Genomic DNA, 14,260 nt, shown 5'->3' on the forward strand with positions numbered 1-14,260 from the left:
CGGTGCGGTCCAGCGCGTCGCGCCACGCCATGAGCTGCCCCCTCTGTCGGTGCGAGTGCCTCTCCAGCGCGCGCGCCCACTCCGCCGCTTGGGCTTCACTCAATGTGCTCATTCTGAAAGAAAAGGCCGGCTCCGGACTCCGGGAGTCGGCTCGCTACGCCTTGTTACCTGCACGAGATGCGCCACGGTGCGGTCCAGCGCGTCGCGCCACGCCATGAGCTGCCCCCTCTGTCGGTGCGAGTGCCTCTCCAGCGCGCGCGCCCACTCCGCCGCTTGGGCTTCACTCAATGTGCTCATTCTGAAAGAAAAGGCCGGCTCCGGACTCCGGGAGTCGGCTCGCTACGCCTTGTTACCTGCACGAGATGCGCCACGGTGCGGTCCAGCGCGTCGCGCCACGCCATGAGCTGCCCCCTCTGTCGGTGCGAGTGCCTCTCCAGCGCGCGCGCCCACTCCGCCGCTTGGGCTTCACTCAATGTGCTCATTCTGAAAGAAAAAAATTCATTAAAACTTGTATAGTACTTTTCTCTCCAGCAATTTCCATGGGGATCCACAGCCAATTTATTTCGTCAGGTGGCGCATAAGCGAACCCACCATAGATGTAGTATCATCTGTGGTGCCGGCTATACTGATCTGTCAAACGCCATAATTTAAAGTGTACGATCGTAGACTGATTAAAAAAGCTAGACTAAAGTACTGTGTAATCGCGTGTGACGATGAATACCGTCAGAGACCCTTTCACGTGACACCAACATAGCTTAAATGAATAAAGTACCAGCTGCGCGATTGCGGTAGAATGTCACAATCGCAATCACCTCTGATTGGTTGACGCTCACTCACTATTGGCTACAATTTTATTCATTGTTGCAACAAGAATACCATAAATTCAACAAATCACAACTATGTAATAATGATTGGTTTTACGAAATCGACATGCAGGAGATTATTCGAGCATGAGGCTAGGCTCAGGCACTATAGAACTTTCCATACAATACTTTTATGCACGAGAGCATAAAAAGCAGTTTTAGCTCGCTTACACCCAGCATAAAGAAGAAGAACCTTACGAGCACGAGAAGTCAAAAATCTCAATTTCAATTTATTGCAATTCCATAAACTATGTACAAAGTAAAATTATGGATACCCAGTTTGGGTGTCACAATTTGGTCTGAACAGTAGACCTTAGTAGGGAGACCCATATTATTATTTATTTTTATTTGCGTCGTTTAGAAAATCATTTATGGCATAGTAGCACTTTTCCAATAAAAAGGTTTTTAATATTTTGTTAAATTCATTTTCGTTGTCTACGTTACGAAGTTTGTCTGGCAAATTATTATATATCTTTATAGACATTACGTAGGGAATCGAGATATGCAGTACTAATTTTGCTTGCGGGAGGTTTTTTTTTTTTTTTCAGATACAAGTTAGCCCTTGACTGCAATCTCACCTGGTGGTAAGTGATGATGCAGTCTAAGATGATAGCGGGCTAACCTGGAAGGGGTATGGCAGTTTAATTTATTTGTATGTCTTTCGGGAAATCGACGGGATTTGTTTTCTTTTTTAGTGTAAAAGTGTATATTTCTTTTCACAAATTTGCACATTTTGAAGATATATATGGAAGGTAGGGTTAGAATTTTTAATTTTTTGAAATCTTTTGGAAAGTTTTGGAATCCTTTTTTTTCTACCAAAAACATTTACAGTAAAGAGTAAAAGAGAGCGAAAGTGGACAGGAAAGCACTTATCTCTACCAGCCCCCCTAGCATGGGCAGGAGACAAAAATTTTATCCCCCAATTATATCCACTGACGAGGGATAAAATTTACTTGTCCACCTCTCAAAGCACGGCAACAGGGGAGAGGAGAAGTTTATCCCTAATTCGGCGACAATTTTATCCTCGCCATTAGACGTGGGTTTAAGTTTATTCTCATAGAACTTAAAAAATCAAAACATGTCTCGCTGTACCTGTTGGGTTTGGGTTGTGTTTGGGTTATGTTTGGAATATGGTTGGGAACCCCAACATAAACCCAATATAGGTCCCAAATACCAATTACCATTAACCCAATAAAGGTAAAGGAAAAGATCCAAAAACCGAAAAGTCCCCCGTTTTATTTACTGTGGATAATTATATCCACCCGTGAGCCCATGCTCGGAGAGTGGATAAAGCTGTTGGAGGGGATAAAGATTTTATCCTTTCCCCGGGGAGAAAATTATATCCCCGCCCATGCTAACCCTGCAGTGACCCAGTTTTTTGTGGGCGTCAAAACAAAAATATTCTGACCTCGTGTGTAAGTGGTTAAGGTCCATGCTCCGCGAGTGGTCCGTGTGGTAGAGCTTCCAGTACAGTACAGCGTTGACAGCAAGCAACAGCACCAGCGCTAACGCCAGCCACGTGGTCGCGCGACCCGGTTGCGCGGCCGGCAGTCGCGGCGACAGCACAGTCGTCGTCGGCAGCGACACCGACGCGGACGCCACGGGATTGAGCGGTGACACTGGAAGAAATTTTTTGATATGTACCTATACCTAGACCTAACCTAGACCTCATCTTTGCTGTTTCGCAAAAGTATCTCACAATAAAAAAAATAAAAAACTTTACGAGCACGAGAAATGAGAAGTAAAGAAAGTGTTATTATGTACAAAACTAGCTTATGCTCGCGACTTCGTCCGCGTGGACTACAAAATTTCAAAACCCTATTTCACCCCCTTAGGAGTGGAATTTTCAAAAATCCTTTCTTAGCGGATGCCTACGTCATAATAGCTATCTGCATGCCAAATTTCAGCCCGATCCGTCCAGTAGTTTGAGCTGTGCGTTGATAGATCAGTCAGTCAGTCAGTCAGTCACCTTTTCCTTTTATATATATATATAGATGACTTCTCACACGCCATTTTAACTTAGTGTCAATTGTCAAGTCAAAAGTATGAATCCGGTCCTTATTTTAAAGGTGGTTCGTACTTTTGACATGACAGTTGACCCATAGAGTTACAGTGCGACACGGCTCTCTTGGCACTTGAATGACATTGAAAGGGGGGCGCTGTTGGAGAACAAAGGTTTAGAATATTCCGAATCTAAATATATAAAAGGAAAAGGTGACTGACTGACTGACTGACTGACTGACTGATCTATCAACGCACAGCTCAAACTACTGGACGGATCGGGCTGAAATTTGGTATGCAGATAGCTATTATGACGTAGGCATCCGCTAAGAAAGAATTTTTGAAAACTCAACCCCTAAGGGGGTGAAATAGGGGTTTGAAATTTGTGTAGTCCACGCGGACGAAGTCGCGAGCATAAGCTAGTATTCAAATAAGAACAAAGGGGACACTTGACGGCAACGTTAGTTCCGATTTTCGTTACGCGCCAAGACTGTCGCACAGTAAAATGGCGCGTGAAAAGTAGTTTAGTACGGAGTATACCGTCTCTGCGTCTCCGGCGGCGAGGGCGGGCGGCGGGCGGCGGCGCTGGGCGGGCGGCGCCGTGCAGCCGCGCCTCCAGCAGCCGCGCGAACTCCTCCATGCCGCCCATCGCACTCTTTTCCAGGAATGCTGGGAACAAATCGCGAGTATGTGATTATAAAATATCCATGAAGATATGATAAAATATTAATTTTAAAGATTCCACTTTTTTATCTGTCCTACAAATATCCAAAACGCATGGTACCGTAGCCGCCATGTTAATTCCGACTGTGACGTCACATGGATTGAAATTGTAATATATTTCACTAAGAAAACACCGTTGCTTTCCAATCCGTGTGACGTCATGACAGCTCATGAACCTAAAAAGATGGCGGGTAGTGTTTTCGCGGCCAAATTTGACAAGCAAAATTTAAATGCATTTTTATTGCACTTATCGATCAAATTATATTTTTGTAAATTTTTTGGTAGTTTATTATTACTTTGAGATCAAACTAAGACACTTTTCAAAAAAGGGTAAAATACCCTATTATGCAAGAGAGAACGTCCTATGTTAGCTCGACTCCCTGAACAAGGTATAGAACTTAACACAAGCGTAGCGAGCGCAAATTGCTCACCTTTAACGAGAGGCCACATAGTTTTCTTATATTTGACGTGTCCGTACAGTGCGAGGCTGGTGTGGTCGCCGTGCCTCGCGAGGCAGTAGTGCGCCTCGACGCTAAAGTAGTCCGCATAAGGGATGCCCGCGTTTTCGCTCGTGCAGTCTATCGAGTACAGCGCGCCCGCTTTACTGCACTTGTTCATCACCTACGCATCGACAAAACAATTATTTGTTTTATTGCAATGGGGAAATATTATCTCAGAGGGCGCCAAGAGGTCCGATCAATGTCAATGTCAAAATCAACATTTTTAAGGTTCCCTAGTCCGTACCTCAAAAGGAAAAACGGAACCCTTATAGGATCACTTTGTTGTCTGTCTGCCTGTCGGTCTGACAAGAAACCTACAGGGTACTTCCCGTTGACCTAGAATCATGAAATATGGCAGGTAGGTAGGTCTTCTAGCAGACATTCGGGGAAAAATCTGAAAACCGTGAATTTGTGGTTACATAACACAAAAAATTAAATTGTGGTCGTGAACTAAAAATTAGTGTTTTCAATTATTGAAGTAAGATAATTATATCAAGTGGGGTATCATATGAAAGGCCTTCACCTGTGCATTCTAAAACAGATTTTTATGCATCATAGTTTTTGAATCATCGTGAAAAATGTCGCAAAAATACGACTGTAGTACGGAACCGTCATTACGGGAGCCTGACTCGCACTTGGCCGGTTTTTTTGATAAAGAACTGTTGATATCGATACAATGGTGCTCGAATGGTGTTCGAAGTCTGCCTGGACGTAGTCGAAATTCCACGGACACGTAAAAAGCAGTTTGCCTCCTCATTTCTAATTCGACCCGCTAGGATATCCTTCCGGCATCAGGTTTCCCCTCCAATTTGCATATATATATTAAGCGACAAGTCGAGATAGCAATTGGGGAGGGAACGCCCCGCACACCCGGTGCGGGCGAGCGCAGGTGACGTGCGGGGCGTCCCTCCGCCTCATACCCCGATTGCCATCTCAATCTGAAGGTACCTATAGCACAGGTACCTTCAAGTCAAGAGTAAATAGGCATCTTCTAGCGCGATCCATCTTAGGCTATCTTCACTTGCCAGCAGGTTTGATTGCAGCCAAGCGCTAGTCCATAAATTAAAAAAACAAATCTTAAGGTGACGCAGGACGCTCGACCGAAATTGGCAGCGCACGTGGGTAACATGTTTGCTTTTCACTTGACATTGTATGACAAAGTTGAGAGGCACGATGATTTTCACTGAAATCAAGCGCGCGAAAATGGGTTTAGGAAAAGTATTTTTGAGTAAAGTTATTTCAAGTAATGAATAAATAAACCACGTCTAATGATAAATTGATTTAGAATTTTCATATCCCTAATCTTATTTATTTACATCCAAAGTTGTCATTAATTTAGTGTTAAAATAGGAATCTTTTGAGCCTCGTAACTTTTAAATCAATATTTTTTTCAATATTTTATATATCAATAAACCTAGATAATCACGAGATAAATCGATATAATTCTTAGTTTTGTGCGTACAATATCGAATATTGTTGTAATTTCCCTCCTACGTTTGTATGAAGAAAGCACTGAACTGAGTCCCCTTAAAGGGGTACAAGTGTAAGACATTACATGAGACTGACCTGTGTTTCGGTGACGTGAACCTCCTTGGGCCCCATGGGTCCGGACGTGAGTCCAAGAGTGTAGCTCACTTGTCGACATTTCAGCCCGTTCTGAGGCTGCCATGGTGCCTTCACAATAAGGAAATTAATTAGTCCATATTCCATCCTATAAGTATACCGCATCACTGAGTAGATTCCTGCGGTATTGGAGCGGTGCGGGAGGGTGACAGTTGACGAATCACTGAGCTCTCGCGTGACGTCATCATACCCCTCCCGCACCGCTCCACTACCGCAGGAACTAACTCAGTTATGCGTTATGTAATATCCCATGCAAAAGTGTGTCTGTCTGCTAGCTTTTTACGGCCCATCTGTTTAACCGATTTTAATGTACAGAGATGGCTTGTATCCCAGGGAAGGACATAGGCTACTTTTTATCCCGAAAAATTAAAGAGTTCCCACGGGATTACAAAAACTAAATATACGTGGATGAATTTATGGGCGGTGTCTATTTTGTACAGAGATAGTTTGCATCCTAAAAACGAATATAGGCTAGAATATATTTCCCATGGGATTTTTAAATACACAAGAACGAAGTCGCGGTCATTATCTAGTAGTGATATATTCAATTTCAATTTCAATTTTCATTTATTGCATTTCCATAACTCATTACATCATATTAAGCATGTACAAAGTATTATGGATACCCAGTTTGGGTGTCGCAATTTGGTCCTTAGACCTTGGTAGGGAGACCGCTATTCTTATTTATTTTTATGTTCGTCGTTTAGGAAATCATTTACGGCATAGTAGCCCTTTTCTAATAAAAAGTTTTTTAATATTTTGTTGAATTAATTATTTTCATTGTTTATGTTACGAATTTTGTCTGGTAAATTATTATATATCTGTGTAGACATTACGTAGGGACTCGAGGTATGCAGTACTAATTTTGATTGCGGAAGGTTTAATTTATTTGCATGTCTTTCGGGAAATCGACGGGATTTGATTTCTTTTTTTGTGTATAAGTGTATATTTCTTTTTACAAATTTGCATATTTCGAATATTTAAATCAGAATATTTGAATCAGAACCCTTATTATAAATGCGAAAGTGTGTTTGTTTGTTGGTTTGTCCTTCAATCACGGTGCAACGGATCGACGTGATTTTTTGCATGGGTATAGAATAATAAATAAAGACGAGTGTGACATAGGCTACCTTTTATCCCGGAAAATCAGAGTTCCCGCGGGATTAATAAAAAACCTAATTCCACGCGGACGAAGTCACGGGCATCATCTGGTAGTGATATATTTGAATTTATAATGTGAACTAGCTTATGCTCGCGACTTCGTCCGCGTGAACTACACAAATTTCAAACCCCTACTTTACCCCCTTAGGGGTTGAACTTTCAAAATCCTTTCTTAGCGGATGTGTACGTCATAATAACTATCTGCATAGCTGTGCGTTGATAGATCAGTCAGTCAGTCAGTCACCTTTTCCTTTTATATATTTAGACTAGCTTATGCTCGCGACTTCGTCCGCGTGGACTACAAAATTTCAAAACCCTATTTCACCCCCTTAGGAGTTGAATTTTCAAAAATCCTTTCTTAGCGGATGCCTACGTCATAATAGCTATCTGCATGCCAAATTTCAGCCCGATCCGTCCAGTAGTTTGAGCTGTGCGTTGATAGATCAGTCAGTCAGTCAGTCATTCAGTCAGTCAGTCAGTCACCTTTTCCTTTTATATATATTTAGATATTCGGCCAACCTGCACATAGTCGGTGGTGCCCCTGGCGGCCAGCAGTTCCAAGTTGAACTTGGAGTTGGTGAATATCATGGTGAACAGCTGGTCGATGTTGAACGGGAACTGCTGGCTCAGGATCAGCTTGCCCTCGTGCGGCGCCGTGCACTTCTCCGCCGCCGAGTTGCTGGATAATTCAAACAAACCATTCCTTCCGTACTACACTCGTACTTTTCCGACATTTTGCACGATAGAAGACAAAGAATACCCGGCTGAGTTTGTTGTCTCTTCTCAGACCTGGGGCGCGTTTTGAACCCTCGTAGTTTGCGTAATAATTATCACCACTATATCTTACAAATCCAACAACTGACTTTCGAAAAGAGTAATTTATTACCTATTTTCAATAAATCATTTGACTTTGACTTTGATAAATCAAAAACTTTGTTTGGAACCCTCGTAGCTTTAGTTTTAAGTTCGCGTAAAAATTATCATCACTATAATATCATCATATTACAAATGCGACTATCGAAAAGCCTACTTTGAATAAACGTTTTGACTTGACTTGATCCTATAAGGGTTCCTTTTTTCCTTTTGAGGTACGGAACCCTAAAAAGGATGGGTGTTTTTCAAGAGCAACTCACTTGTGAGGTTTGTCGGGCTCGCTGTCGCTGCTGTCCGACATGTCGGTGGGCAGCGCGTCCCCCGCCTCCTCCTCCCGCTCCCGAAACTCTGTGTCCCCGTTTGTCACTGAAACAAATCATGCCTTACTCATACCAACTCTCTCTCTCGCTCTCTCTCTCTCTGCGTTGAATACTTTCCAAAAACGGAATTGGAATATCGAAAAATCCTGAAAACTTTATTTTTAACTGAAAGTCTAAATACTAATTTTCAAGGATATAACTTTAAAATGACGAACTTTTATACAAACCTTTACTGCCTTTTGGCTTCCAAAAATTTTTTGAGAGTATCTGCGTCATAAAAGGAATCTAAGTACTATCCAAATTTCATGTTTTTAACCTGAGAAGTTTAGGATGTACGTTAATTTATTAATCAGTCAGTCAGGAAAAGTCTTGTAAATAAGTCTTAAAAATATTTGTGACTTCGTCTACGTGGATTTAAATAAATAAAATAAATAAATAATCTTTATTTCCTCAGACATCAAAGGCCCACAATATTATGTTAGTAACCATCTTAACCTATGTTAGTAACTATATTATAATATAATGTATGTTAGTAAGAAACTTATTCTATGTTAGTTAATATAATTAATATACTTATTAACTAATGCAGACATCCAGTGCGCTTTGAGAGCGCTGTCCTGTCTGTCTGCTATCACCTTCAGGATAATGTTGGGACTTCTCTCCAACCTACTTTTAATTGAGGCGATCCTTTTCCTTGAGATTTAGGTTTTAAAAATCCCGTGAAAACTTTGCTTTTCCGGGGTAAAGAATGCCTATATTATTTGCTATTTATTTGCTTGTTCTCAGGTGGAAGAAGCGCCGGAATAACCAGCTCTTAGCTTTAAGCTGTAATGTGTGGCACAATTGCATAAATAAACGTCTTTTCTTTCTTTCTTTCTTTCTATATCAATTTCTAGGACGCAAGCTACCTCTGTTCCAAATTTCATATAAATCGGTTAAACGGATAGGCCTTTAAGAATCCCGTGGGAACTCTTTGATTTTTCGGGATAAGAAGTAGCCTATGTCGGTCCCCGGGATCTAGGATAGCTCTGTATCAAAATGATGAAAGTCTAAACAATAGCAGAACTCACTGAGTGGCGGTGTGGTGTTGTTGCGACTGGGGGAGCGGTACTCCCCCCCTCCTCCTCCTCCTCCTCCACCGCCCCCTCCCCCTCCGGCCTCCATCGACGATGAGTCTATCGCCTCCTGAGGGGGACACAAACATTTTAAATAATTTTAAATACATACACACAATTTTGTTTTAAACCACCAACTACCAACACCAACATTTTGTTTTAAATAAAACTAGCTTATGCCCGCGACTTCGTCGGCGTTGACTACACACATTTCGAACCCCTATTGGCTGCCTGGTGCTGGTACTGGTGCGGAGCTAGGTAGCGGAGCGGAGCGAGAAAGTAATGCGGAGCGGAGTTGCGAGCGAATTGATACGCGAAATATCCGCTTCCCTGCACCACTTCCCAACAACAACAACAAAACAAACTGAGAAATACAAGTGCATACAATACCAATCATAACACGAGTTTGTTAACATTAGGGTTGCCCAGTTTTAGGGTCCCGCAGTGAAACCAGGAACCCTTTTAGTTTCGTCCAGTCTATCTGTCTGTCTATGTGTCACAGCCCTTTTTAAAAACTACTAAAAGAGCTGTTAGGCCAGTAAGGTTGAAATGTATCTCCAGCGGAGACCAAGCTCATATGCTATTTATTTTTAATCTATTTAATTTAATTTAATTTTAAAATAACTTTATTGTTAATAGATTTACAGAGTGTAAGAATACAGGATACACTTAAAAAACAAAGGGCGACCTTATCACTAAAGTGATCTCTTCCAGGCAACCCATACTTAAGAACTTATAGAACTGTAAGACGGGGAGTCGCAATGTAGCTATAAATATAATATATATAGGTATATATAAACACATACACTCTAATAGGTACATACTATAAAATATAATATATACAATATTGAAGGTTTTCTATGAAAATTCATTCTAATATCACTCAGTAAATCAGCAATGTATAACCAACCAATGTCAAATGAGCTCTGGGGCTATCTTCAGCTGCTCGATTGCGGTAGAATGACAGCTACAATGTCACGATCGCAATCACCTCTGATTAGTTGACGCTGGCTCACTATTGGCTAGAATGCATTGTTGCAACAAGAATCGCACAAATCCAGCCAATCACAAACATTAAGATTGTAATAATGATTGATGCAGGTTTTACGAAATCGACCTACAGTGTCATCCCTCGAGTTTTGAGTACTTCTTTCAAAATAGGTATTTTAAAATTATTTTGAGGTTTCTTAGACAGTTTTCTTCTTCTTCTTCTTCTCTTAATATATGGCTTTTTCCAGTGTCATGTCAGCACAATGCACTTTGCCAGTCTCAAGTAGCTTGAAGGAGACACAGACAGTTTTCTGACTACCGTTTAAGAATATGGTATTTGACAACTAGTCAAATCAGTAACTTTTTATCAAACGTCAAAACGCGCGCTTAGTATGCGAAATTCTATGAAATGCCGGTATGTGACGTCACAATCATTTGACGTGCTTTTTTTAGTTTAATCGATAATTTAAAATGGTGGTCTTACGTAAAACTAACAAAGGATGTGGAATTTACGTATTTTGGAAGACGCTCTATTTAATAATCCCTGAGAAATAATTTATTTTTGATATAGTCAAATACCGTATTAATGGCCGTCAAGTTTTTAGCAAAAATCATGGCAACGAAACACTATCCAAACTTGATGTTTTTTTTTAAATTTAAAGTTATTTCTTAAATATCATCATAAGATAAGAGATTTGGCAGCCCTAGATGTAGAGCTAATTAGCAACGTGCAGTAATTATAACACGCGTGCCACTAAAACAGTTCTAGTGTATCAAATAAAAAACAATATTCAGATAAAACTATTGTTATTCTGTAGTCTGTTTTATCGCGCGAATAAGCCTATTTATATACCACTAATTTTTAATTACGTAAAATTTAAATTATAGTAGTACTAGATGATTCCCGCGACTGCGTCCGCGTGGATTTAGGTTTTTAAAAAATCCCGTGGAAACTCTGATTTTCCGGGATGAAATGTAGCCTATGTCCTTCCCCGGGATGCAAGCTATCTCTGTACCAAATTTCGTTAAAATCGGTTGAACGGATGGACCGTGAAAAGCTAGAAGACAGACAGACACACTTTCGCATTTATAATATTAGTATGGACTAGCTTATGCTCGCGACTTCGTCCGCGTGGACTACAAAATTCCAAACCCCTATTTCACCCCCTTAGGAGTTGAATTTTCAAAAATCCTTTCTTAGCGGATGCCTACGTCATAATAGCTATCTGCATGCCAAATTTCAGCCCGATCCGTCCAGTAGTTTGAGCTGTGCGTTGATAGATCAGTCAGTCAGTCAGTCACCTTTTCCTTTTATATATATAGATAAGGAGAACTAGAGTAACCGACATAGCTCAACGGGTTGCGAAGCTGAAGTGGCAATGGGCAGGGCACATAGTTCGTACAACTGATAGACGTTGGGGTCCCAAGGTGCTAGAATATCAACCTCGCACCGGAAGACGCATTTAAAGACTCCCCCACTAGGTCAGTCGATAGATGACATTAAAAGAGTCGCAGGGAGCCGCTGGATGGCGGCGGCGCAAGACCGTGGCGTGTGGAAGTCCCTACAAGAGACCTATGTCCAGCAGTGGACGTCTATCGGTTGACAATGATAATAATATAAATAAACGGCCTACCTTAATCAATTTCCGTAAGTTCACCATTATAGCTAACAAGCACTATCTACTACCGGCGTGAATTATCTGTCACATATTATTATCGAAAATGGCGGCCGAGTATTTTTTTATCTATATCTTATTTTATCTATTATTATTATCTTTCGCTAATCAAATATTGTTTAAAAGCAAATTGTGTAGACGTGTCTTTGCAAAAAGATAGTATGGCTGGTTTAGAAGACTTTGAAATATGTTTTTTCATATTAAAAAATTAAAAAAAAAAGAAAAAGGAAAATCTGACTGACTGACTGATCTATCAAAGCACAGCTCAAACTACTGGACAGTACAAGCTGAAAGGCATGCATTGCGACTTCATCCGCGTGAGTTACACTTATTTTACCCCCTCAGCGGTTGAATTTTCAAAAATCCTTTCTTAGTTGATGCCTGCTATGCTATGCTATGCTATATGCATGCCAAATTTCAGTCTGATCCATCCTGTAGTTTTAGCTGTTCGTTGATACATCAGTAGTTCAGTCAGTCAGCCTTTTATATATTCAAAAGCCTCAATAGCTCAACCGGTATAGGAGTGGACTGAAAACCGAAAGGTCGACGGTTCAAACCCCGCCCGTTGCACTATTGTCGTACCTACTCCTAGCAGCCTGACGCTTAGTTGGAGAGGAAAGGGGAATATTAGTCATTTAATATGGCTAATATTCTTTTTAACAAAAAAAATGTAGGTTTTAGATAACCATACTAACATACATACACCACCTGATATTTAGTATATCTACATTGCACCCGCGCGAAGCCGGGGCGGGTCGCTAGGTAATAATAAAATAACTATGTACCTCTGAGCAGTCGTTCAGCACGTCGAGTGGCACCAGAGAGTCGAGTGCATCAGGCGCGCCGCTCTCCTCGTCGGAATCGAACCCCAGCTCCTCGCCGTAGCACGTGTGTACCTGACAAGAAACACACAGCCTTTATAGCTAAGTAACTAAGCTAGCAATAGCTCTGAAGAAAATTTTCCAATGGGCTCAGCTTGCAACGCGGCGCCAAGGTGACTGCGAGCCGCGCGGGCTGGGACACGAGAAGGGACGCTGTGAGGGCAGTATGTGAACAGAGGCTCATTGAAAATGTACTTCGGACAGGTTCGAAACTAGTCGGGCATATTCCCGACTAACTAGTTCTTCTCGGTAGGAAAGGCATTCCGAACCAGTGGTAGATGCATTATGACGATTCAAAAGTATTTGTAAAAGTTTGATTTAGAGCCTCGATAACTCAACAGTCAAAGGACCGGACTGAAAACCGAAAGGTCGCCGGTTCAAACCCCACCCGTTACACTATTGTCCTACCTAATCCTAGCACAAGCGTAACGCTTAGATGGAGCGGAAAGGGGAATATTAGTCATACTAAACATGGCTAATATTCTTATTAAAAAAAAAATTAACACGTGAGTTGAGCCATCAGACATTTATTTTATATTTGTTTATTCTCCACTTTTTTACCAACACAAAGAATACAAAAATTAAAATATTACAACAAATAATATACCGATAGACGTTAGAATCCCAAGGCGCTGCACTGGAATGGATGAACCCCACTAGTTGGACAGACGATCTTAAGCGAGTTGCTGGGAGCAATTGGAAACTAGATCGTACTCTGTGATGATTCTTGCAAGATAACTATGTCCAGCAGTGGACGTCTATCGATCGAGACGGCGAGGACAAGAAAATATAAAAAAATTGTACAAGTATTGCAACAGTTAGATGTTCACACACTGATCTGATTATGCCAATATCGACCCCAAATCCATGTACTAACAATACTAAAACATGGAGGTACGAAACTTTGTGTTGCAATCGTCAGATTTTTTGTGGCATTCACCAAAAGATATGTTTCTCCCACTTGTTCGGAATTGAATAGAATATGTTTTTATTCAAGTAGACTTTTTAGAAGCGCTTTCGAATCGTAGGGTGGTTTTAATTTACCACTGGTTCGGAATGCCGTTCCTACCGAGAAGAACCGGCAAGAAACTCGGCGGTTGCTCTTTTTAATTTTTCAATTTACAATGTTATTATACCGTACTATACAAGCCATTGCAGCCCCGTGCATTGCTGGAGCCAGTCAAATCCAAGCTTTTTTATCATTTACATAGTCTCCGACTGTATAATATTATGCTTTTTTTAGGAGCATACTTTAAACACATTTTTTAAACTTGTAAAGGCAAGTCTAAAATTGTTTGTGGAATTTTATTATAAAAATTGCGGAATCGAAAGAAAGAAGAAAGAAAACTGGTTTATTCACCTTGTGTCTAAGGTACAAACAAACTTAAAATTAAAGATTAGTAGGTAGTAGTTAGTAATGAAAAGATACTTAATAATTAAATTAATTTCAAATGAGTTCTTGCACCCAATTGGCACAGGATGAAATGGCCCCAGCTCAGCATTAATGCTCGAGGTTTTAAAAAATAAAACCTGA

General features: G+C 41.0%; 1 protein-coding gene across 1 annotated transcript in view; it reads right to left on the bottom strand.

Moving 5' to 3' along the window:
* LOC117986244 (protein Aster-B-like) overlaps positions 1-14,260 on the bottom strand; it is a 48,788-nt gene that overhangs the window by 6,847 nt on the left and 27,681 nt on the right. The window contains exons 8-16 of the mRNA XM_069501959.1: positions 12,631-12,741; positions 9,135-9,249; positions 8,005-8,110; positions 7,391-7,550; positions 5,654-5,761; positions 4,019-4,208; positions 3,405-3,533; positions 2,272-2,482; positions 354-483 (exon numbers count right to left, since the gene is read on the bottom strand). Of these exons, the coding sequence (XP_069358060.1) occupies positions 354-483; positions 2,272-2,482; positions 3,405-3,533; positions 4,019-4,208; positions 5,654-5,761; positions 7,391-7,550; positions 8,005-8,110; positions 9,135-9,249; positions 12,631-12,741 (1,260 nt within the window). The remainder of the gene's footprint in view (positions 1-353; positions 484-2,271; positions 2,483-3,404; positions 3,534-4,018; positions 4,209-5,653; positions 5,762-7,390; positions 7,551-8,004; positions 8,111-9,134; positions 9,250-12,630; positions 12,742-14,260) is intronic.

Source organism: Maniola hyperantus, chromosome 11, assembly GCF_902806685.2.
Source record: "Maniola hyperantus chromosome 11, iAphHyp1.2, whole genome shotgun sequence".
NCBI classification, from domain to species: domain Eukaryota; kingdom Metazoa; phylum Arthropoda; class Insecta; order Lepidoptera; family Nymphalidae; genus Maniola; species Maniola hyperantus.